This window comes from Penicillium vulpinum (genome assembly GCF_028829585.1).
Source record: "Penicillium vulpinum strain IBT 29486 chromosome Unknown utg000004l_segment0_segment0, whole genome shotgun sequence".
NCBI classification, from domain to species: Eukaryota; Fungi; Ascomycota; class Eurotiomycetes; order Eurotiales; family Aspergillaceae; genus Penicillium; species Penicillium vulpinum.
The window spans coordinates 4,432,874-4,455,162 of NW_026643244.1; the positions used below are offsets into that span (position 1 = coordinate 4,432,874).

General features: G+C 48.4%; 9 protein-coding genes across 9 annotated transcripts; 6 read left to right on the forward strand and 3 right to left on the reverse strand.

Annotated features, from left to right (window-relative positions):
• Positions 1-529: 529 nt before the first annotated feature.
• Positions 530-1,759, forward strand: N7479_010182 (putative Ras family GTPase (Rab4b); the record flags this gene model as incomplete). The annotated part of the gene is made up of 4 exons (XM_057257875.1): positions 530-586; positions 639-703; positions 780-814; positions 909-1,759. The coding sequence occupies 4 exons, from the start codon at positions 530-532 to the stop codon at positions 1,757-1,759; spliced, it is 1,008 nt and encodes a 335-aa protein (XP_057105333.1).
• A 274-nt stretch (positions 1,760-2,033) lies between these two features.
• Positions 2,034-3,213, reverse strand: N7479_010183 (NAD(P)-dependent alcohol dehydrogenase; the record flags this gene model as incomplete). The annotated part of the gene is made up of 3 exons (XM_057257876.1): positions 2,034-2,960; positions 3,019-3,141; positions 3,199-3,213. The coding sequence occupies 3 exons, from the start codon at positions 3,211-3,213 to the stop codon at positions 2,034-2,036; spliced, it is 1,065 nt and encodes a 354-aa protein (XP_057105334.1).
• Positions 3,214-3,961: 748 nt separating this feature from the next.
• Positions 3,962-5,974, forward strand: N7479_010184 (FAD-binding oxidoreductase; the record flags this gene model as incomplete). The annotated part of the gene is made up of 4 exons (XM_057257877.1): positions 3,962-4,193; positions 4,270-5,544; positions 5,608-5,783; positions 5,882-5,974. The coding sequence occupies 4 exons, from the start codon at positions 3,962-3,964 to the stop codon at positions 5,972-5,974; spliced, it is 1,776 nt and encodes a 591-aa protein (XP_057105335.1).
• Positions 5,975-6,045: 71 nt separating this feature from the next.
• On the reverse strand, positions 6,046-8,839 carry N7479_010185 (Het-C domain-containing protein; the record flags this gene model as incomplete). Its single annotated transcript, XM_057257878.1, has 4 exons — positions 6,046-6,286; positions 6,346-8,221; positions 8,278-8,450; positions 8,508-8,839. The coding sequence occupies 4 exons, from the start codon at positions 8,837-8,839 to the stop codon at positions 6,046-6,048; spliced, it is 2,622 nt and encodes an 873-aa protein (XP_057105336.1).
• A 1,168-nt stretch (positions 8,840-10,007) lies between these two features.
• On the forward strand, positions 10,008-11,303 carry N7479_010186 (uncharacterized protein; the record flags this gene model as incomplete). The annotated part of the gene is made up of 1 exon (XM_057257879.1): positions 10,008-11,303. The coding sequence occupies one exon, from the start codon at positions 10,008-10,010 to the stop codon at positions 11,301-11,303; it is 1,296 nt and encodes a 431-aa protein (XP_057105337.1).
• A 583-nt stretch (positions 11,304-11,886) lies between these two features.
• N7479_010187 (Clr5 domain-containing protein) lies at positions 11,887-13,742 on the forward strand (the record flags this gene model as incomplete). The annotated part of the gene is made up of 2 exons (XM_057257880.1): positions 11,887-12,002; positions 12,065-13,742. The coding sequence occupies 2 exons, from the start codon at positions 11,887-11,889 to the stop codon at positions 13,740-13,742; spliced, it is 1,794 nt and encodes a 597-aa protein (XP_057105338.1).
• Positions 13,743-14,092: 350 nt separating this feature from the next.
• On the reverse strand, positions 14,093-16,905 carry N7479_010188 (WD repeat protein; the record flags this gene model as incomplete). Its single annotated transcript, XM_057257881.1, has 3 exons — positions 14,093-15,777; positions 15,833-16,554; positions 16,613-16,905. The coding sequence occupies 3 exons, from the start codon at positions 16,903-16,905 to the stop codon at positions 14,093-14,095; spliced, it is 2,700 nt and encodes an 899-aa protein (XP_057105339.1).
• Positions 16,906-17,256: 351 nt separating this feature from the next.
• Positions 17,257-17,642, forward strand: N7479_010189 (DNA-directed RNA polymerase core subunit RPB10; the record flags this gene model as incomplete). The annotated part of the gene is made up of 4 exons (XM_057257882.1): positions 17,257-17,292; positions 17,347-17,405; positions 17,461-17,547; positions 17,600-17,642. 4 exons carry the CDS (start codon positions 17,257-17,259, stop codon positions 17,640-17,642), a joined length of 225 nt encoding a protein of 74 aa, XP_057105340.1.
• A 1,521-nt stretch (positions 17,643-19,163) lies between these two features.
• N7479_010190 (uncharacterized protein) lies at positions 19,164-21,440 on the forward strand (the record flags this gene model as incomplete). The annotated part of the gene is made up of 7 exons (XM_057257883.1): positions 19,164-19,249; positions 19,299-19,491; positions 19,544-19,645; positions 19,700-19,804; positions 19,865-20,009; positions 20,078-20,089; positions 20,149-21,440. 7 exons carry the CDS (start codon positions 19,164-19,166, stop codon positions 21,438-21,440), a joined length of 1,935 nt encoding a protein of 644 aa, XP_057105341.1.
• Positions 21,441-22,289: the final 849 nt, after the last annotated feature.

Sequence of the window (22,289 nt, forward strand, 5' to 3'; positions counted from 1 at the left end):
CAATCACAAACACCAACGGCGCTATTACCCCAACCTGCGCCCCGTATTATTATATTATTGTTATATTTCTTTGTATTCCAGCCCCGGACTAGTAAAATGAGCCTCACTCCAAAATCCCCGAAGTTGTAACTATACATATACGGAGTAGATCCTCTATGTTCCTATAGATTATCTAGGAATTTATATTTATATTATATACAACAATTTAAACGCTAAGGCAAAATGTGCTTTGTTTTAAATACTAAAATAGAGTGAGGTCTTAAAGAACTGGGTAAATATGCACTTAAGTGGTCATTAGCCATTCTCTTTTCCCAAGTTCTATATTTTGTCCAGAAATATGATGCTATACATTTGAAATGTAATAGTTAAATAATAACCCCATTTTTAATAAAACTAGTTAGTTAATAGGTAATAGTTAATAGGGGAGAGCACTCCCGGTCGGGCACCCAACAGCTTTCCTCCCCCCAGTTAAAGCTACCTTTCTCTCATATCTCCCCTAAATAACTCATTCCCCTACAGCCTCTCTCTCATGGCACGTCAAAGAGGTCTTTCAAATGCCTCTTCCACTTCCTCGGTCCCAGACCAGGTATATGAATCTCCCCATTCCCAGCCCCCGGAAGATGCTAATTCAGTCATAGGAACTGGGGAGCATGTACGATTACCTCGCCAAAGTCATCCTCCTAGGACCAAGCGGTGCTGGAAAGTATGTACATACTACTATATCTTATATAGTACATACCAAGCTTAGATCATCTGCTGACATCGGATCCTTGAATCAGGTCTTGTGTACTACACCGCTTCGTGAAAGATGAATGTACAACCACCTCCAAACCTCACCTGGCGCTCTCTCTCTCTCTCTCTCCCTCTATCTCTCACGCACACGCGCTAACATATCTTTTCTCCGTTAGGGCGAGTATTATCCTCCCAGACCATTGGTGTAGAATTCGCCTCGCGTATCGTGAAACTCGGCACGGGGTCACGTCGGAGACGCATTAAACTCCAACTCTGGGATACAGCAGGCACAGAACGCTTTCGATCCGTTTCAAGATCATACTATCGTGGCGCAGCAGGTGCAATCCTCATCTACGATGTCGCTTCCTATGCTTCCTTCACCTCCCTCCCGACTTTCCTCATGGACGCCCGCGCCCTCGCTTCCCCGAACTTGTCCATCATCCTGGCCGGGAATAAAGCTGACCTGACCTTCGACGCTCAGTCCGATTTCGAAGATAACTCCCGCCCGCCTCCGACCCCGTCCAGTACTTCCAGCAGACAGTCGTCTATCCCCTGGGATGTGAATGGGTCGATTCGCTCGACCAGCATGATGGGGACGGGAACTAGGTTGACTGCTACTCGTGCCTCGGAAGGTAGAGAGGTTAGCTCCGAAGAGACATCCAACTGGGCTGCTAAGTCGAATATACCCGTCGCTGTGGAGATCTCGGCTCTGACGGGGGATGGTGTGGAGGAAGTGTTTAATCGGCTGGCGCGTATTATCTTGACCAAGATCGAGCTCGGTGAGATCGACCCCGATGACCCGCAGAGTGGGATCCAGTATGGGGATGGAGGTATATATGGCGGCAGTGATGCTTCGAGTATCAGAAGTCGGGCAACGTTGGACGATAATTCCGTGCCCCTCCAGCGCAGGACTCGTCGAAGAGGCAAAGCTCCTGGCACGGGACATAATTGGAAGAGTGGGATGAGGGAATGGGAGGATGTCTTCCGCTTGGGCTCTGGAAGTCACCCAAATCAAGGGTGTTGTTAGCATTATTGTATCACCTTTGGTACATCTGGGGGTCTTTTATTTTTTTTATTTTTTTCTTTTGACACTTGGTCTTTCGTTTACTACATTGCACGATACCCCCCACTGTTGACCTTTCTCATTTCTACATATCTTTGTTTACTCAACAGCTCAGAACCCCAGGAGTTATTGCATATCAACTTTTTTAATTCATCTCTCGTTCAAAATTTGCCAAAAATATAAAAAATAAAAAATAAACGCCCCGTCTATCCCCAATAGTTCGTTTTTATAACGAAATTTACACATCAATACCAGCAATCAAGGTCTTAATGCCCTTGCCAGCCTTGACCTCAATAAAGGCCTGCTCAGCTTGGTCGAACTTGACCGTGCCGGTGATCAACTTCTTAACATCGACCTTGCCAGACGAAACCAACCCAACGGCAAGCTTGTAGTCTCCGCTACCATACCGGAAGCTACCTTTGATGGTCAGTTCCTTGGAGCAAGCCGCCATGATAGGGAACTGGATCTCGCTGCGGCCCATGCCACCCTGCACGTAAGTGCCTCCGTTTCGCAGGACATGGATTCCCGTGTGCACAGAAGGCTCAGCGCCTGAAGCATCAATCGCCACATCAGCACCAGCACCGAGCTCATTCTCTTGTCTCAGACGCTCGGCGTTCTCAGTAGCTGGGGCCTTGCCGGGCATGAATGTCGAGGTCGTGGCATAGTTCTTGGCAAAGTCAAGACGCTGCTGCTGGATATCGACGGCGATGACCTTGGAGGCACCGAACGCAGTCGCCACGGCGCAGCACAGCAAGCCCACGGGGCCGGCGCCGAATACAACCACCGACTGGCCCGGGTTAACGCCGGCTTGGCGCACGATGTGCACAGCAACACTGAGAGGCTCCATGAGCGCTCCCTCCTGCAAGGAGATATGCTCGGGGAGCTTGTAGCAGAAGTCCTCGGGGAGAATGTAGTATCTGGCGAGGGTGCCGTCATAGGGTGGGGTCGCGGCAAAGCGCATGTCCTCGCACAGGTTATACTTTCCAGCCTTGCAGGGCTCGCATCGGCGACAGGAGGTGCCGGGCTCCATGGCGACCCGGTCGCCAACCTTTAGTGTCTTGACGGCTGATCCGACTTGGCTGATGATGCCTGCTGATTCGTGTCCGAGGACCATGGGATCTTTGACAACGAATGAACCGATCGAGCCGTGTTCCCAGTAGTGCACCTATTGCGGTGATTCATCAGTCTTGTGGGTCATACTGTTTCTGGAGAATGATACGTACATCACTGCCGCAGATACCGGTGTACTTGACGTTGATGATGACATCGTGGGGGTTCTTCAGCTCGGGAACCGGGCGGTCTTCAAACTTGACTTTGTGGATGCCCTGAAGGACGAAGGAGAGGTTCTACATGACTGTTAGACTTGCCCTGTGCGTCATTTTAAGCGGTGAATTGAGTACTACCTGAGCTGTGGCCATTCTGTATGTGTTTAAAGGGGAAATGGTGGGAATCCTGGGAAATCGGCAACAATACGGGGATGGATAGGAGAGTATGAGGAGAGAAAGAGGGAATTTACAAGACAGGCGGGAATATATAGTAACTCTTAGTAGACGAAAAGGATGAACCGGGAGAATCCAGTCGAAGTGAATTGAACCGAACAACGCAGAGCTCCCCGCAGGTCCAGACAAGTTCCACTTCGGATGAGATCAAATGTGATGTGGATCGGTGTTTTTCTCTTTTTTAGCCGCGATATTAACCGGACATTCTTTTGCCCCCTTTGGCGGGAATATCTTTCCTCTGAGAGGTCACAAGAGGCAATTTAAATAAAAAATATCGGACATGTGACCCGTTATAAGGTCAAGTGACATGTTTGGAAGGAGTGGGGTTTTTTAGTATAATTTCAGCTATCTACTTAACTACTCCGTAGCATATATATATATATATATATTAACTTATATAAGAAATAGGATATTTAGAACATAGTAAACCTATATCCAGAGTAGATCCATATAATACATATAATATACTACTTTTTACCCTGTATATCTATATCTAATAGTATAGCGAATCAAGCCGGTTCAAACCCCCCCCCCCCCCCCCCCCCCCCCCAAAAAAAGTACATATCGGCCCGGAACGCCAAGATCGCGGAATTCGGTCCCGACCTCCTCTCTCCCTCTTTCTCTCTGATAGCTTTAAAAGAGCTTTAAGAGCTTCGCCTCCTGTACAATGGTCTTCAACATTCTCGCCCTAGGAGCGCGTAGTCTTCGTACTCGATCGTCACCCCGTATCCTACGCCATTTCGCAACTTCGGCCAAACAAGCCAAGGAAAACCAATCATTCAAGAGTCAACTATACGAAAGCACCCAGCAGCGTCTGAAGCGCGAGCGTGCCGAGCAGGAGAAATTCGCCCAATATCAGACCCAATCCCCCGGGGGTCGCTCTGCCGCCTTGGTCTTCGGTATGCGATGCCGAGATAACCTTGCATTTTTCTCTGGATAAATCATTGGCTAACTAAATTTGTAATCGCGTTGTAGCTTTGGTCTTCTTCTCAACTGGTGCTTACTACCTCGGATCCATCAAGCCCGCGGCTTTGCCCTCCTCATCTACGACTCCCCTCTCCGAGATCGAACCTCCGAAACACAACGTCTCTCCCTCCAACCTCCAGGCAGCATGGGCTGATTTCGTCGAGATCTTGGGCAAGGAGAATGTGTCGACTGCAAGTAATGACTTGGAATCACATTCCGGATCCGATTGGTCCTCCTACTCGCAGAAAGAAAATGAGAAGCCCTTCTTGATCCTCTACCCGTCAAGTACCGAGGAGGTCTCGCGCATCATGAAGGTCTGCCACCAGCGCGTTATCCCCGTCACCCCGTACTCCGGCGGCACGAGCTTGGAGGGTCATTTTGCGTCTACAAGAGGTGGCGTGTGCGTGGATTTCTGTCGCATGGACCGCATCTTGAAGCTCCACAAACGTGATTTGGATGTTGTTGTTCAGCCTGCTGTTGGATGGGAGGAGTTGAACGAGGAGATCGCTAAAGATGGGCTTTTCTTCCCCCCGGACCCTGGTCCCGGTGCAATGATTGGCGGTATGGTTGGAACAGGATGCTCGGGAACTAATGCCTACCGGTACGGGACAATGCGTGAGTGGGTGCTGTCGCTCACTGTTGTCCTCGCTGATGGCACCATTATCAAGACTCGGCAGCGACCGAGGAAGTCTAGTGCTGGTTATGACCTGACCAAGCTCTTTATTGGCAGCGAAGGCACTCTTGGTTTGGTAACAGAGGCGACCTTGAAGCTGACGGTCAAGCCCCAGAGTGAGAATGTTGCTGTCGCAAGCTTTGGCTCTATTCAGAATGCTGCCGAGTGTGTAACCAATGTGGTGGAGGCCGGTATCCCTGTCGCTGGTGTTGAGATTCTGGATGACATCCAGATGAAGTGCATCAATGCCAGCAAGACTACTAGCCGCCAGTGGAAGGAGTCCCCTACCCTGTTCTTTAAGTTCACTGGCACCCCAAATGCGGTTAAAGAGCAGATTAGTATGGTGCAGAAAATTGTGTCTAGCACTTCGGGCAATACTTTCGAGTTTGCTCGTGGCAAGGCTGAAATGGCAGAACTCTGGAGTGCTCGCAAACAGGCGCTGTGGAGTGTCATGGCGATGAAGAGAAGCCCAGATGACCACGTATGGACAACCGATGTCGCGGTCCCAATGAGCAAGCTGCCCCATATTATGGAGGCAACTAAGGAGGATATGACTAAGAATGGCTTGTTGGCCGGAATATGTGGCCATGTTGGAGATGGCAACTTCCACGGTAAGCTATTACCCTGATTTCGACATACCCCAAAATCATTCGACATGTACTAACAGCCGACAGCAATCATCCTCTTCAGCGACAATGAGAAGGAGATAGCAGAGGGAGTCGTGCACCGTATGGTGAAACGCGCCGTGGAGATGGAAGGCACTGTCACTGGGGAGCACGGTGTTGGTCTCGTCAAGCGAGACTATCTCGAGCACGAGTTGGGTGAAACTACAGTTGACACAATGCGCCGGGTAAGTCTTGACATGCATTCTCATTTAACTTCCAAATCCAAATATACCTTGTCTACGCCAATGGAACACACCACTAATACTCATATCTGCATTTCTAGCTGAAATTGGCTCTTGATCCACTCCGCCTGCTCAACTGCGACAAGGTTGTTCGCACTGAACAACCGGTTCCCGGGGAGATTAAGGAATGGTAGATGTCGTCGCCGGCACTGCGACAGGATCTATCACCAGCCCAAGCCTATATCCGGGGCATTGCTGAGGCTACCTAATCCGAATCCGAACCAGACCGTTCATGGTGTCGGTGGTGTCGGTGGTGTCGGTGAGAATGTTCCTCCTCATCGCTGCCACTGCGAGAATCCGAACGGTACCTGGTGCGCTCTTCACTCTCATATTGTCGCTCAGGGCGGTATCCATCGCCGCCCTCTCGCTGACCATATCCTTCCTTATAGTCAGAATTCTCAAATTCATTGTAGCCAGGCTGAGATCTACCATATCCAGAGGACTCCCTGTATATTGTTGTCAATATAAGAGACTAGCAAATAACAAAATAATCAAGTGAACTTACTGTCCATATTCCTGACGGGAAGGCGGGCTTCCGTATCCATACTGTGTCTCTGTACGCTGATATTCCGATTGGCCACTTTGGTAGGTCTCCCGTGTCTGTTCCTGATAGTAACCCTGGCTTTCCGACTGGTATTGATAGTGCTCCTCGCGCCGGAAATTCTCCCCTGGGGGTGCGTAGCCAGAGTACTCATCGCGACGCGCAGGTGGCTGCCCATAGACAGTTTCACTCTGGTATTCATATCCGTCGGGCCGGGGACGGTATTCTTCGTGATGAATCGGAGGCTGACCGTAGCCTCCGTAGCTTGATTCGCTTGGCTGTCCATATCCACTCTGGTGAGGAGGCTGCATTTGATTGTATGAATCTCCTCCGTATTGCCCCTGGCTCTCATATTGGGGTCGACTCTGGTAGGAATTCCCACTGTCGTAGATTTGAGGCTCTGGGCTCTCCCGGTCAGGCTTTGAGCCGCTGTTGTTGAGAAGTAAAGAGCCCATGCCCCCTACGAGTCCACCGAGTATACCGCCAAATGCGCCTCCTCCCAGAGCCTCGGAGGCAAGGTTCTCAATGCCAGCATCACCAGAGCCACCGGACACTTGGTCTTCGCCAGAGCTGCTGTGAGATTTGGGAAGAGCGAGCGGCTTGCCACATCCATGTCCGCAATCCTGCACGCCATCTTTATGGTTTCTGCCTTCAAGGACACCATCGCGGCTCAGTTGCTCGCGGAGGATGTCACGCTCCTCGTCATCCTTTTCGCTCCACCATTTCTCAACCGTGGAGAACATGACTTGACGCATATCGGCAGCTCCATCATGTCCAGACTCACGGAGAGCAGGGTGGTGGAAAACACCAGAAATAATTCTATCAAGAGTTCGGTTGATATCGATATTTTCATCGTCCCAGCATGACATAATCTGAGGAACCGACCATTTAACAACAGCCGATGCAATACGGCCAGCGGGCTCATTGAGAATGTTTGAAAAGTGGTCCTTTGAGAGCATTGAGTGAGTCGGATTTGAGCAGTCATCATCGTTGAATACAATGTGCTGCTGCTCGCGGCTGCTCTGAATCACTTCGGATGAACCGGTTTCGAGCTCGGACTTGACCTGCTTGATAATAGGAAGAACATATGGAGCTAGAATAGAAAAGACAAAAAGAGTGATTTGATCCTGAATTTGCTCGATCAGGTCGGGTAAGATTGGGATCTTTTCGATGGCTTCACTGATTTGTTTCAGCAGAGTGTCATGCCACTCAAGGACTGGGTAAATCTGCTTCTGAACATTGTCCAGGTAGAGAGCCCAATCTTCAGGCTCACGAGGATTGACGTTCTCGCCGTCATGTTTGGCATCATCTGCCTTTGATTTGAAGTCGTCCATCTTGCCGGTCTGATCGTTGCTATCCCCAAGCAGTCCATCGGGAACCTTGCTCAACAGAGTCTGCAGGAAGCTCTCGGATGAATCCTGGTTCTCCGATTGGGCAACGACATTCTCCAAGCCCTCAATTTCAGACTGCATTGTCTTATCAGATAACTCTCCCAGTACAGAATGGAAGAAATCAACTCCGCCAAAGGTACCGGTCACGATTGGATAGACCTCGTCATCAACACCGCGAACCTGCAGTTTGGTGTCGCGTCCGACGTGAGGAAAGACCTCCGTTTCTCCCATTTCAATTAGACTGAGCTCGGTGTAATTAGAGTGAGCAGCATAATCTTCCAGGCAGTGCAATCCCGTGCCCAACAGTCGTAGAGCTTCATATAGGTCGTCCTTGTTCCCGGATTGCCTGTAACGACGACCCATCTGAATGGAGCGGCCGAACACACGGCGAATCAGTGCAGCCGATGTATCGATACCCAAGTCCTCCGTTGCGATGTAGTGTTTCAAGCCTGGGTTTCGGTTTTGGTTAGTCCAATATCGACCACCCCATGATCAGACTTCATACCGGTGCGGGGGTCCACTGAAAGCTCTCGCTCTTCGTCGACGGGGCCACGCAGTCGACGATCATAGTCACGCGCATCCTCGCCCGTGGCATAACCTAGGGGGTTATCGATATGCTCGGTAGGTTGATAACATCCCAGCCGTTCTGTCGTAACCTCAAATTCTTTGGTTCCATATCTTCCGTAGATCTCAGCGAAATGGCCAATAGTATGTACATCCACTCTCACAACTCACCCAAAGCTCATGAAACCCAGTACCCAGAGTAGGATACGGATGGCTTCAGCACTAACATACTTGACGGTGCCCACATCGACTGCTTGGCTGTAATCACGCAACCAGTTACCGAAGTAGACCCGCTTCACGTCCAGCTTGCCAAATTTTTTACCACCAGCGACTCTCGCCATATAGAGAGTCAGAAGCGTATCCTCAATATCTCCATGGCGCCAGTTTTGACCTTCGAGACGGGAAAGAGAGGCGATATTACCAGCGCCAAATGCATATGCCTGACCGGAGAAAGCGACCAGTATCAACAGTGACAACCCCAGGTTCTGCAAAGACACACCCATGGTTGAGAATATGGGTACGACTTCGGGGGTATATGTATATTTTTTTAAGAAAAAAATGTGCAAGAAAGAATAGAAGAGAAGAGAGAGAGAAAGAAAAAAAGAAGGAAAAAAAACATCAAACAAGTCCACCCCCCACCAAATGTACAACACAGAATGTCAAACACACCTTGGTGGGGGAAGATCATTTGTGCATGGGCTTGGCGTGTACATACATGTAGGTCATGGTAGAGGTATCAATTATGAGTATTTACATATGTAAGGACATTATAGTTATATTATTGTATACCTATATGTCGGTAGACACATTGCTGAGTAGAATATGATCAATAAGTACTCTGTACAATAGTCGGCTTATGTGATCTCGTGATATCTTCCTGGTATTCTTTATTTGTCACCTTTCTCGGCTTTATAGGTAGACGACGGAAAAAGGCGGACACAAAAGACTTTATATGTAAAATCAGGGATTGAAGGGATTATCACAGTACAGAGTATAAGTATATCGTAGACAACATGGACGGAATTAGATGAACAATAATAGGGGATCCATACTCCGTATGTATTATTGTATTAGGGGGGAGAAGGGGGGGACGGTATAGGAAAATATATTAAAACAAGATGAGAGAAGAACAAACCAATCAAACCAATTGAACTAATTGAACTAAACCAATTGAACTAGAAGGATTCAAAGATCCAATAATAGGAGAAAAGGGATGTAATACGGAGTACGGAGTATAGGGGAAAGGAGAGAGAATAGGAGAGTCAAAGCCGCATGCGGTCTCGATTTCCGTCTGTCTCCGGCTTCACCGCCGACTCCTTTTTTTCCTTCAACTTGAAATATATCTACTCTACACTCTCTTTATTCTCTCTACCCTTTCTGCTACTTGGTTTCTTCTGTTCTACCTCCACCCGCCTTCTACCCCGTCGACATGTGAATGTCAGATCCTTTATCTCTCCTTATCTTAGTCTTCACTTTCCCCGCTGATGCGCTGATGCGCCCCCTCAAACTCGATCACTGAATACTATCGGGATCTCTTACGATCTCTTCCTTTCTCAATCTTCCTCGATCTTGAATTTTACTCCCATACTCTGGTTTCCATTCAGCTGGTGTTGACAATCATGCATCACACGGTTCACTACTAAAAAGCTGTGACTTAAAAGAGGCCTGACTATGGCGCACGCCGGCGATTCATACTCTCGTGAGTCGGCCTTTCCCGTGAAAAACCGACCGGGGGAATCCAGTGGATCTCAGCGCACGAAGGCGAGACCAGGCATTGAAACTGGACGGACTGCCTCCTATCATATCTTTCCGTCTCAAGATCTTAACAATCCCCATGACCAATTCCCCTTTCCCGATGCTTCCGACAGCTCGCGTTATCCTATCAATCTGAAAAAGCGCAGCTCTATAGCTTCAAGAACGACTAAACATGGTACTACACCAGGCGAGCAACCGTGGAACTCGGAACAGCAGTCGATGAACGCTATTGAACACAATATATCTTCTGAAGCTCTCGACTCTCGTTCTCACAAAAGCAAATCAATGAAACCCAAGGTCCATATCAAGCCCATTTTGCGAAAAATCTCCCGTGATGATGCGCCGTCGACCTCAATTGATCTGTCCCGATCGTCCACTGACCAAGAAGGGTTGGGAATTTACATGAACTTTGAGCGGGAGCGCTCAGGCAGCGCATCCCTCACGGGCGTGACATACAAGAGAACACCTTCCGGTCTTCACAATAGATCTACCAGTGGAACATCTCAGTTCTCAAATGGCTCAGGCTCCAGTGCGAGCAAGCCCGGATCACAGTACGTGCATCCCATGCGACAGACACCTCGAGCGTACACCCCACCACTGGGCCAGTCCTACGAGGAGTCGAGCCATGACAGTGAGGAACTGGCCGAAAGCCCCGAATCGGATCCTGCATTTATCCAAGAAACTCGTCCAGGCCCAGCCCTACCTCGGCTGTCATTGCAGATCCAGGATGATTCTTTCACCCGTCTCCCCGGAATTTCACAGACCAATGTGACCAGTCGACCGTCCTTTGGATACTCGCGAGAGACTGATGGTACTGCATCTCCGATGTCCAGAACGTCTCTCGACTTCGTTTTCCGGTCCCGAACTCGAACTAGCACAGATCCCATTTCTCGTGCAGCCACAGTTCAGGCTGCCCGTCAGGCATTTGAGGATAAAGAGGCTGCCAAGAACCGCCGGCTTGAAAAACAACAGATCAAAGCCGAAGAGAGGGGCTCCCGGCGTCGCTTGAAACGACATATGTCGGAAGAACATGAATCTCCTGTGCAGTCTAGAGAGGAGATCTCTGAAAAGCCCCGAAGTTTCCCCGTGCATGGGAGTGTAGAGGCGTCGGCCTCATGGAAATCACAATCCAAAAGCACATGGGTTCTCTTCATGACCTGGCTTCGAACTCGAGTGTTCAAACTGCGACGAAAGATCAAGAAACTTCATTGATTCCAAAATCTTTCGTCCTTTAATTTCCTTTGTTATTTTCCTTTGTTTCACCCCATTGTGCTTTTGTTCCAAGTTCATACTTCAAATGAGCGAGCGATTTATCTGTTCCCCTGATGTTTCATTTGAGAGTCCTTTTTTTTGCACCTTTATGGGAATATCGCTCAATATGAGCAGGATACACGGCGTCTGGATTGCTGTCTTTGCAACGCATGCGTCGGACATCTCTAGGCAATCGCAGGTCGAGTGTCCTAGAGATACGGACATAGCATTTCCGAGGGCATTTCATTATGCATTGGGAAACGACAAATATGGAATATGATTCCCCAATGGTGCCAGACCAAATCATGAAATGAAATCCATAACATTCTTCAATTGTGCTCTGTAAATGTAAATGTTGTGTTGTCAAGGGGTATATCCCGGTAGTCACGTGTCAAAACTGCGCTGTCCGCGTCTTCTCCAAATTTCCCCCGAAGGGCTACGGCGCACAGCAGCGACAACAACCGCCTGATAAGCTCCACATCTTCTAGCTCTATCTATTTCTTCCAACAGACGCGCCTCCACAGAGGGGAGCGTCTGCTTCATCATGGTGTACGATTGGTCTGGCAAGCGGGAAATCTGCTTCCAGATGTACATCGAGGAAAAGAAGGCGTTGGAGGAGATCATGGACTACATGCGGACTGTCTGTCAGTTTGCGCCAAGGTAAGTATATATATCCTTGCTTCTATCTGTTGGATATCAATTGATTTTCGTCACTTCTCTAGCAAACGTGCCTTTCAGACTCAGTTCAAACGATGGGGTTTTCCGTCGAAACAAAATCCAGCGCACAAGAATATGGAGCTCGTCGCCCGAGTCAAACAGCTTTGGGAACGGAACACAAGCCAGCGGGATATGCTTCGCATCTTGAATGATGAAGGGTTTGAGATTAAAGAGAGGGAATTAATGCGAGTGCGCGCAAAGAATCGCTGGCTCCTACGGGTCCCCAACGGAATGAAGTCACAGTCAAATGTCGAAGAACAAGCTGTCCAACCGGAGGATGAGGGGCTCCTCGCTTTGCAACAGGAGGTATACAAGGTCGAAAGCGCACTAGATGATCCACACCATCTCCCTACACAACCAGATGCTGAACGCCCAATCACTGAGTCCCCCGCTCTCTCGCCAGAGATCATCGCAAAACGCCAAGAGCGACTGGACCGCCTAAAAACCGAAAGTGCAGAACGTTGGGCATCGCGAAAACGTCGCCGTCGAACTCGAGGATGGGCTGGGCTGCCGGCCGACCCTCCGGGGCCTCCACGTTTTCCGTCGGAGACAACTATTGATGAGAGCAAGCAGTATCTTAACCTAGACAACACTATGTACCGCCAGACCAGGGACCATTTCCAGCGAATCTGCGAAGAAGCAGGCTTCATCAAGAAAACTGCAGCTGGTCCTGAGAGATGGCAAGCCGCGAAAGACAAATTGATTCAAGAATCCGCCCACCTCCAACAGGTGTTTAATACAGACCCTACTCAACGCGACGCAAAAGCACTTGCACTCGACGTTGTGTGCACCGATGTCACCAAACGAATGCGGACCCTGGAGAGACGCATGACAATCGCAGAGGCGAAGAATGCCCTGGGGATCAACCCGGAAGAAAGTCGACAGATTCGAAATGCGTTCTATGACACCTTGAAGGTGGATCATTTCACAAGCAAATTAGAGGCTGGCGACGAACACTGGAGAGAGCTCAAAGAGCAATGGATTGCGAACTCAGAGCTGCTTCAGCAAATCCTCGCACCTGGGCCAGCCGATCCGGATCACGGCAACAAACTCAAGGCCCTGGAAGTACTATGTCGCGATGTCATGAAGAGACTTCGAGACGACCAGACAAAGCGAGATCCGGCACGTAAGAGATCATCGACACGTACCGAGTCTCGAAACCAAACCCCAACAACCTCCTCCATGGGCGGCATGTTGGGCAACGAGATCAGCAATGGAATTAGCACTTTGGCCTCCCAGGCGCTGGCCAGTGCACCCATTACTGCTACTGAGATTAGCGACATGCAAATTGACCCTTCACTACTCCAGGCTGCGAATGACCCATCCTTCTCAGCCAATCCGCACCACGACGCAGGCAATGGCTTCGAATATGTGGATCCTATGCTAAGTTCTGCACTACTACATACCCCCGTCTGGTTCCAGATTGGTTCGAAGGAGCAATCGCAAGAAATAACCCAAAAACCCTGGCTCGAAAAGCTAGCCACACGAACAGTGGAAGAGCTCCGGCAATTAATCGGCTCCAGGTATCCCTATTCAATCATCACCCGAATCGAGGGCATTGACAGGGATGAGGAAGCAAATGAGATTCCATTCTCAATCGACGATGATCACGAATTAGATGCATACTTGACTCATGTCCACGGGAGGAAGGCATTGCTTGATTTTACATTGGGACAGATCTGAAAACTGTCTGCCCTGGTGGCAAGGCATAGATTCGATTTAGCCAAACAGCGTTATTACAAACCCTTCCCCTTTCAAAATTATATCTATGATCACAAATGAAGTTTTACTGTAAGGAATAACATTATTAAGAATATTGTTTCTTTTAGGTGGTTACAAAATGGTCGATACCACTGTGTAGGCCTTGTGTAGTAAAAGATTTTGGGGGGATGGGGGGAGGGCCGTTACCTAAGGTGACCATATACATATACATTGTTCGCTGTTCACAATTCCAATGTTCAAAACAGAAAATCCCTGTCAACCGCTACACCTGTGCACCGAATAAGAAACCTCCGTGGACCAAAACCATCAGCCTAGTTGTTGGCGCTGAGGGTTTGGACCACGTTCCTGAACAGTACCCCAATAGCAGGCAAAGAGAATGATGGAGTCTCACCAAAGACACTAGCCAGTCCCTTGGTTTGAGCAGAAAACTCTTCTTCCATCTCGTCAGATTGAGCGAGGGACCTCTCCGGTCCCCGGTTGAAGAGAGTTGCCAATCCATTATCGATTTGACCGGTCACATCATGAGACTGGTTGTTCTGGCTCTTCTGGGAAGCCTTGTCCAGACAACCAAGTCGCTGCACAGTTGCTAATGCATCAACGACGATGTAATCACCGGAATAAGCATCGGATAGCAATGCAACCGGGGAGGTCTGCAGGATTTCCTCGAAGACCACCTCGAAGGATGGGACGTCGTAGATCTTGATTTGGAATCGAATTTTACGTCGTTTCTTGTGTGACGAACTCGTAACAATTGCCAATGAATTTGTTCTAGCATTCACAGCAATGAACTGTGAGTTCCCGGCAGGCGAATCCACAGACTCTGACGACTGGATAGTCCTGATGACATCATCAACTGTGTCCCAGACAGTCACGGAGTGAGTGGAAGCAACTATCAAATAGCTTCCGAGAAAACTCGTTGAGCAGGGGTTTCCAAGGAAAACACCAGTGCGTCGGTAGTGCACAGAGCAGTTTCGTGCATCGATCAGGAGAACAAGACCCTCATTTGCAGCCGACGTCAACGGCAGGCAGACGGCCAGTACTGAGCCATCCTCGGAGAAACTCATACAAGCCGTATCCAGAGGAGAATCTTCGGTGGAATTGAGATATCCCTCCAGGTCAACAGTACCACGGCACTTCCACGTGTTCAGAGGCTGCTCTGGTTGATCTTTGGCCTTCAGACCGCTTCGATATTTTGCAGTTGGACACCAGAAGCGGAGAACAGAGTCGGAGCCTAGGGTTACAAACTCATGGGCACCGGGCCGAGACACTAGGCTAAGTACAGCTGAGTGGTGATTCTTGGAGAAATGAGGACCGTCAACACGTGTGACCAGTTCCCATTTATCAGAGGAAGCGTCCCACTTCCAGAACTTCAAAAAGACCTCTGGGCGGAGGGTGGCAGTGGATTTAGTATCAGAAGGGCGATCTAGGGCTCCAACATCCTGAGGATGAGGGGCCCAGGTATCAACCGTAGCCAGCCACTTCGCATCATGCACTAAATCTAAGTGCTTGACATCGGGTGCGACAATCTGAGACCCTTCTGGACTAACGCTCAAAGTGGTCGCATTGGTTCGTGCAAGAGCTTGGCGGGAGATATTAGCGTTGGCACGGATATCATATGTTTGAAGCACAGCCGCATTTGTAGGCTGAGAGCCATGCTGGTTTTGAATAAGCTGGTGGGAAGCTGGGACGGCCATAATTAACCGCTCTGGTTGCTGTGGGTGCAATTTCGCCACAACACATCCCTTTGAGGGTTCCACAGATCCTGGCATGCCTGGACACAACTGCAATCCTGTGATGGTAGTGAGAGGTTGCAATTCTCTCGTCGACAAGATCATCACAGAGTTATCAGCCAATTTAACCACATATGAGCTGCCACGGGTGGAGACTACGATGTTGCAGATAGGAGAGGAAAGATGGGGAAGGAATTGCTTCCGGCCAGTGTCCAATTGCCAGAGAACCATGACCGATTCCTGGCCACCAGAGATAATGTAGTTTCCTGATGAATGTGAGCAATCCCGCTCTCGAGAACATGTGTATACAAGTGGACATACCGTCTTTAGACCAACGCACGGTGTTCACAGAGCCTCGGTGCCAATGCAACTTCCTGGGCGAAGATCTCTTATCACTGAGATCCTTGCCGAAGAGGGTATTCAAGACATTCTGGTAGATCAGGATAGAACCGCAGATCTCTCCTACTGCTAGATCAATAGATTCCGAGCCTTGGATCTGCATATCAAAGCAAGTCGCATTGACAGGAAGGGCCGCCTCGCGCCAGGTGTACTGGACAGTTTCAAGGTTTTCAAGCTCTGCGTTGGTTGTAGTACCCATAAAGAGATGCTTACCATCACTAGCGATGATCACTCGGCCGTCGTGCGTGACCTTGACGCTATTGATCTTCTGGTTGGTCTCAAGGACAGTGGTACCTTGGATCTTCTTATCCCCCAGCATGTTGATCAAAATTTGTCTTTTTCCATCCTTTTGCGAGACGATAGAGAAGGAAATAGCAGATTTGCTTCCTTCTTTACCCACTGAGGCTAGGCTCATTGAAATAGTTGTGCAGGTAGTCTCCCAGCGTGCAATGCGCTTTCCGGAACTCCAATTCCATTTGCTGATAGAGCCTGAAGACGTGAAGATATAGAGGCTTTCCTGGTCCTCAGGGCAGATGCTAAACCCAATGATCTGTTGGCCAGACTCCATTTGCAATGTACGTGACAGGCGAGAGGTTGATGCTGCGAATACTTGAACGGCTGTGTCGAGTCCAACGAGGAGATATCTGTAATTAAAAAAGGTCAGAATACGTCTCACCGTCTATCGACAGAAATAGTCCTCACGCTTCATCGTCGGTCAGAATTGGATCTAAATTGTTGTAACGACCACCAACAGGGCGCGAGAAAGACCATGGCGCGGGGCTTTTTTGCTTAGTCTCAGCATCTTGTGTCTGGACATCGTTGGAACGCCCCTTCACGCCGTCGGTTGGCTTGATTTTCTGCAGATTTTGGTTTTCATTGGCTCCGGAGACTCTGCGCCTTTTGGGTCGTTCTTCGTTGGACCGGGCAGGCTTCTCGGAGGCCGCATCGCTAAGCCGAGATCGTTTTTGCTGTCGTGCCGACTGATTGGCCACCATTTTTGCGGGTGATGCAGGATCGAGAAAGAGAAGAGAGAGAGAAAAAAAAAGAAGGTTCAAATGTGAGTTATGTGACTCAGATAATCATGGCTCTTGCAAATTGGTGGCACGGCTGTAAAGACTTTGACTCTTGAGGATATCCATGGCAGATCCATCTACTTTTTTTTTCCCAAGAGAAAAATAAAGCGGGAATCTTTGGCAGAAAACTGTAGTTCTCCTGATTGGGTTAGTTCGACCTTCGATCTTCGCGGGAAAAAAAAAGTCTGGCTCAAAGCGACATCATTCACCTCCAATCGACATTGCTTATTCATTTTTAATTATCTGAACCGTCTGCTAACTCAAATTGCCGAAATGATTATCCCTGTCCGTTGCTTCTCCTGTGGCAAGGTAAGCAGCTGTTTTTGAGTGATGTATGATTCTTCACTAAACTCTTGATTGTAGGTTGTCGGTGACCTCTGGGAGCGTTACCTGCAGCTTTTGGACGACGGTGTTCCAGACGGGTATGGCAGCCTTCAGTCTATCCCATCTGTCTGTGGCTGACAAAATCTTCTACAGCGACGCTATGGACCAGCTTGGCTGCAGACGGTACTGCTGCCGACGAATGATTATGACCCATGTTGATCTGATCGAGAAACTTCTTCGGTATGTCTTTTGAAAACTTGTTGTTTCAGGAATCGTTGCTCATTTTGCACAGGTACAATTCCGCCGAGAAAGATCGCTCTAAGGCTCAAGTATAAGCCAGTCAGTTTCTCGAGTCAACCTGTTGTCGACTTGGATAGAGCCAAGGCTTTCCTGTCCCCCTCCCCTCCCCCGCCCAAAAAAAACACAAATACCCTATCCTCCACTACTTCCCGGTCATGCTGGGCCGATCATCCGCATTTCTACGTTCTGTTGGGGAGGAGACATTGGGAGCATATTGAAGTTTGCAAAAGAAGAAACTCCAGCATCTTAGGCTTAAATGGCACGGCCATTGGTCTTGGCTGGTCTCTACATTCGAATACCGCCAGTTTGGGATTTCTCTGGGGTCAGTGAAGTGGTGGTTTGAGATGCGACGGGTGATCCAGGCTCTGGAAATGGGACGATGTTCCTTACAGGTGTTTCCTTACAGTATTTGCATCTAGGGCAGCGTTGCGCTCTACACATATGGCGTCAAGGGAGGTGTTTGCGTTTTTGGTTATTATTATCAATGAATTTTACAGCTCAGCTGTTTGCAGTCTGACCCACCACCAACATTGGGCAAGCATCATTTGTAGCCCAACTCGGTTTTTACCCAAACGCCACTTCTTGGTTCTTTGTCTCTCAAGGAACTTTGGGTCGTCGATTTCTCTCATTTATAGTGGCCCTCTTACTAGGAGTACAGTCGTTGTCAAGGCTTACATGGTTTTGATTCCCTGGCATACTTAGAATGTTAAAAAGGCATTGCCGTGTTCCTAGCAATAACCGAGTCGATTCACACCCATAGAGAAAGAATGGGGGGAAAGGCATATGCAACATCTGTGTACGTAGTACTTACTCCGCACAGGGTATACATTAGATGAGTTTTTCCCAATAGTCTAGCCCGATATAAGCGGGCAAATTCCCCGCTTGAACGCCTCCGACGATCTTAAAAAAGCTCAAGACCCATTCTATATTTGCAATACACCCAATAAACATGGATCTATCTCGGTTTTTTGGGCACGCACTGTTAATTTCTACTATTAGATTTATTTTATAGGATCCGCAAAACCCAACGCATTTACTCCATATGCAATCCGAAGAACAAAACCAATCCTTGAATTCTTGAATATTTTCCCCTACCCGAGGGGTCAAATAAGCGCCGTGATGAGCATGCATCTTGACCTTGATCAGCCACTCATATCGAGGGGAACTGCATCCAACTATACCGCATCTAGGACAAAAGCGCTTCCATCAGTTTCAGCCAATCGGAGAGTAAAGATGTATTACAACAATAGCTATACAATTGCTTCACAGTACAATTTTCTCAAGGCCTTTCTTGCTGCAATTGGCCCTCGATTTACATATTAGAACATTGTCAATATCAGATATGGTCTCCACATTCAGCGCCATATCTGATATGCCCTCTTCATGTCCTAACCATCTAAGTACGAAGATGTATTGAAGAAACATATATCACGTGTAGTATGCACTAAGTAAGCGATAAGGGACCGGGCTCAGCTCCCTCAAGTGTTGCTCCCCCCAACTTTTTTTTTTCCCTTTCACTTGAGCTTCATTTTCTTATATTCCATATACATTGGGCCATGGCCGTCAGGTCACCGCTATCTGTCCTATCATATCGCGTCAACTCCACAACTCCGGCTTACTATTCTCCGCGCTCGGGTTCAATGTAAGACAGTCACTGGTTTCTCATAAGAGTATGGCTGATGCGTAAACAGGTCTCTTGACGGTGTGCTCAAGGGGAATGAGAGTTCCCGCTTCTCCGCTTCCGAGCCGATAAGCAAATTATCAGGGGCCTCGGCCAATGAAGAGGACTGCGATGACTGTGATGATTGCGATGATTCAAATGGAGATGATAGCTCTCCTGAACCTATACGTGGATCCGGGGTTCCTTCTCAGCCAGAGCTTACAGTATGTACAATTTTTGCGGGCCATACACTTCAGTTGAGCTCACATTATATAGATTCAAACCGAATACCCAAATCAGATGGGCAACAGCACAAAACCGGACGACGATGAACCTCCGCAATCGGTGATACATGCTCCTCCAGGATTCGGTGATTTTGTACGGATCCCATCGGGACTGTTGCCGCGTTAACTAATGGTGAAATTTACCTAGGCGCTAATGGAGCACACTTTCGAAGTCACAGCAAAGTCACAGTCGCCATCAGTCAGTTCAGATGAGCAGACTGGTATAATAAATGTACCTACAAGGACGAAAAAGGTGTTTTCATGACAGTTCTCTCCCGTTTATATATGGTGTTAATGAATTTGATCTATACAGTTTGGTAATAGTCCAATATCGCCGCCTCCATTGACAACATCACTCAGTTTCGCCAACGATGGTACCGAACGAGCAACGCCACGTGCACAAACAAGACATGAGTTTGAAGAATTTGAGAGACGCACTCGTTCGAGCAGCTTGCAAGGTACTACAGCCGATTTCTTTCAAGTCACGCTTTGATCCATGAATAGCCCTTGCTGACCCTATTTCAAGATATCCCTGAAGGTATAACTATGAATGCAGATGCATCTGAGCTTTAGCAAATAATACTAATTATAATACAGGACTAACCAGCAAAGAGGCCGAAATCAATGCCCTAAGGGCTGCTCTCGACGAATGTTGGACACTATGCAATACGCTGGCCAATCTTAGTTATATCCATCGAGAACGTCTCCTTAAATCACACAATGATGATATGCAAGAGGATGCATGGCGGTCATGTTGGAGACTTTGCCAGAAGCTTTATGACACACGCGACGACGACTATGCATTGCAAATTCATCCGACTCTCGACCTCTGTCGAGACTTTTGCCAGGCGCTATTTGAAGCCCGTATTCGCGACACTGACCTATCTGACTCGGTCTTACGGGTGAGTTTTGAATTGAATAATCATCTCTACAACACTCACGATCGAAACCTGCCCGATGCCTTCCGCGAAAGGACCTTGGATTTTTATATTACCTTGTGCCACCGTCTTATGAAGCAGCGAACCCGCATCACGGAGACGGACTCTCTACTAAGTGCATGTTGGACATTAGCCGAGATGCTGTTCAGCATTCGCCAGAGCAAGAGGGAAGAGAAGGCACTGGATGAGGAGTTGTTAGGGTCTGCGGTTCAAGCCTGCTGGGAGCTTTGTGATCTCTTCCGCGAGGGCTGGACCCTCCATAATTTGCGCAACTCGGATCGAGGAACACCTCGGCCGAGCCAAACCACGTTCTCACAGGCGTTTCATCAAACTTCGCAGCAGTCGGAGCTGGATTTCGGTGATGACCCAATGAACCAACTCGGCAACCCGGAGACTCCAACCACCATATTTGAGGACATTGCAACAACCTCGCCCGACGAGGCTCCGATTCCCAATATACTCGTATTGGGTTATGGGAATGGACATAATAACCCTCATACCAAGTGGTCATCTAATGCATCCAGTATTTCGGAACAATCCCGGTCTTCGAGTCATACGGCATCCTCGGCCAACACCGTGACCACTATCTCGGAAGACCCGAACCTCACGCGACTAAAGATTCTGATCACCAAAGCTGCTATCATCAGTGGCTACCAACGGGGCGGGAACCAGAACCTGTCGTCTTTTGTGAAATCACTTCCCTCGGATGCATTTGGCTCCGCGGCGTGGCAGACGTCGTTATTGAAAAATTACAGAAAGGTAGTGGCTTTTGACCCAACGTTCAGAAGCGTTGGTCTGCAAGCTCGGGTGGGTGCCATTGATGTCGCGCATGCATGTCAGGCAATGCTGCAAAGCGGCCAGTATTCCTGGCTCCGTGACCTCTACCGACTTGTTTTTGGGTTCCATATTGAAGAAGCGATGGGCCGCAAAGGTGTGATTATCCAAACTTAGCGTCTATGCCCGTCATAGGTTGTCATTTTGCACTCTTTCCTATGGAAGGTGCTCGGTTCCCGTTGAAAGGATGAGCTAGAAGCAATTCAATGTCGAGATTCGAATTGGGGACTGGGAGCGAGGTTTCTCTCACGCTCGCTCCTATTCTGTACAGGACCAGTGATTTTATTATACTTATTATTCCTTATTTTGGGGGTATTCTCGCTCTATGGAGTTTTGTCGGTGTTTAGGCTTGTGTTATGGTTATGTCCATAGCTCTGGGGTGGAATCTCGATCTGGTTTTCAACCTCTTTCAAGATAAAAAGGCATACTTCGTATGTTGTATATATTTTTCACATCATTATTTTGCCAAGACTTCTAGTAGAGATATTATATCAGATTTAATCAATTTCACATGATTACTTACTTCCATCATACCTACCTACCTAGGTACATAAGTGTCGGAATATAACATAGAATAATCGTGCCAAGCACCCAACACACCTATAAGAGGTAATAGGGGTGGAATGGTGGGAAGGTACATTGAAAGGTAAAAATACAAGTACATAATTAGAATTGAAGAATATAAGCACTTTAGCAGATGATTTGCGGAGCGAAGCGAAGCAATACTACTATTTGACAGCCCCCAGGGGTGTGGTCCCTAACGGAAGTTAGGACCTAAATATAACGTATTTCACATACGAGCGGCGCACCCCACCCAACCCATTGGATTTAAATGTAAATATCTCAACCAAAACGCCATTAAATTAAATCCACTAAAATCATCTATCTAGCTGGACACCTATTAAATCTATGTCCAGTCTCTCTGCATCCACTATATGTCGGGTCACGTGAGTGTCACATACTGGA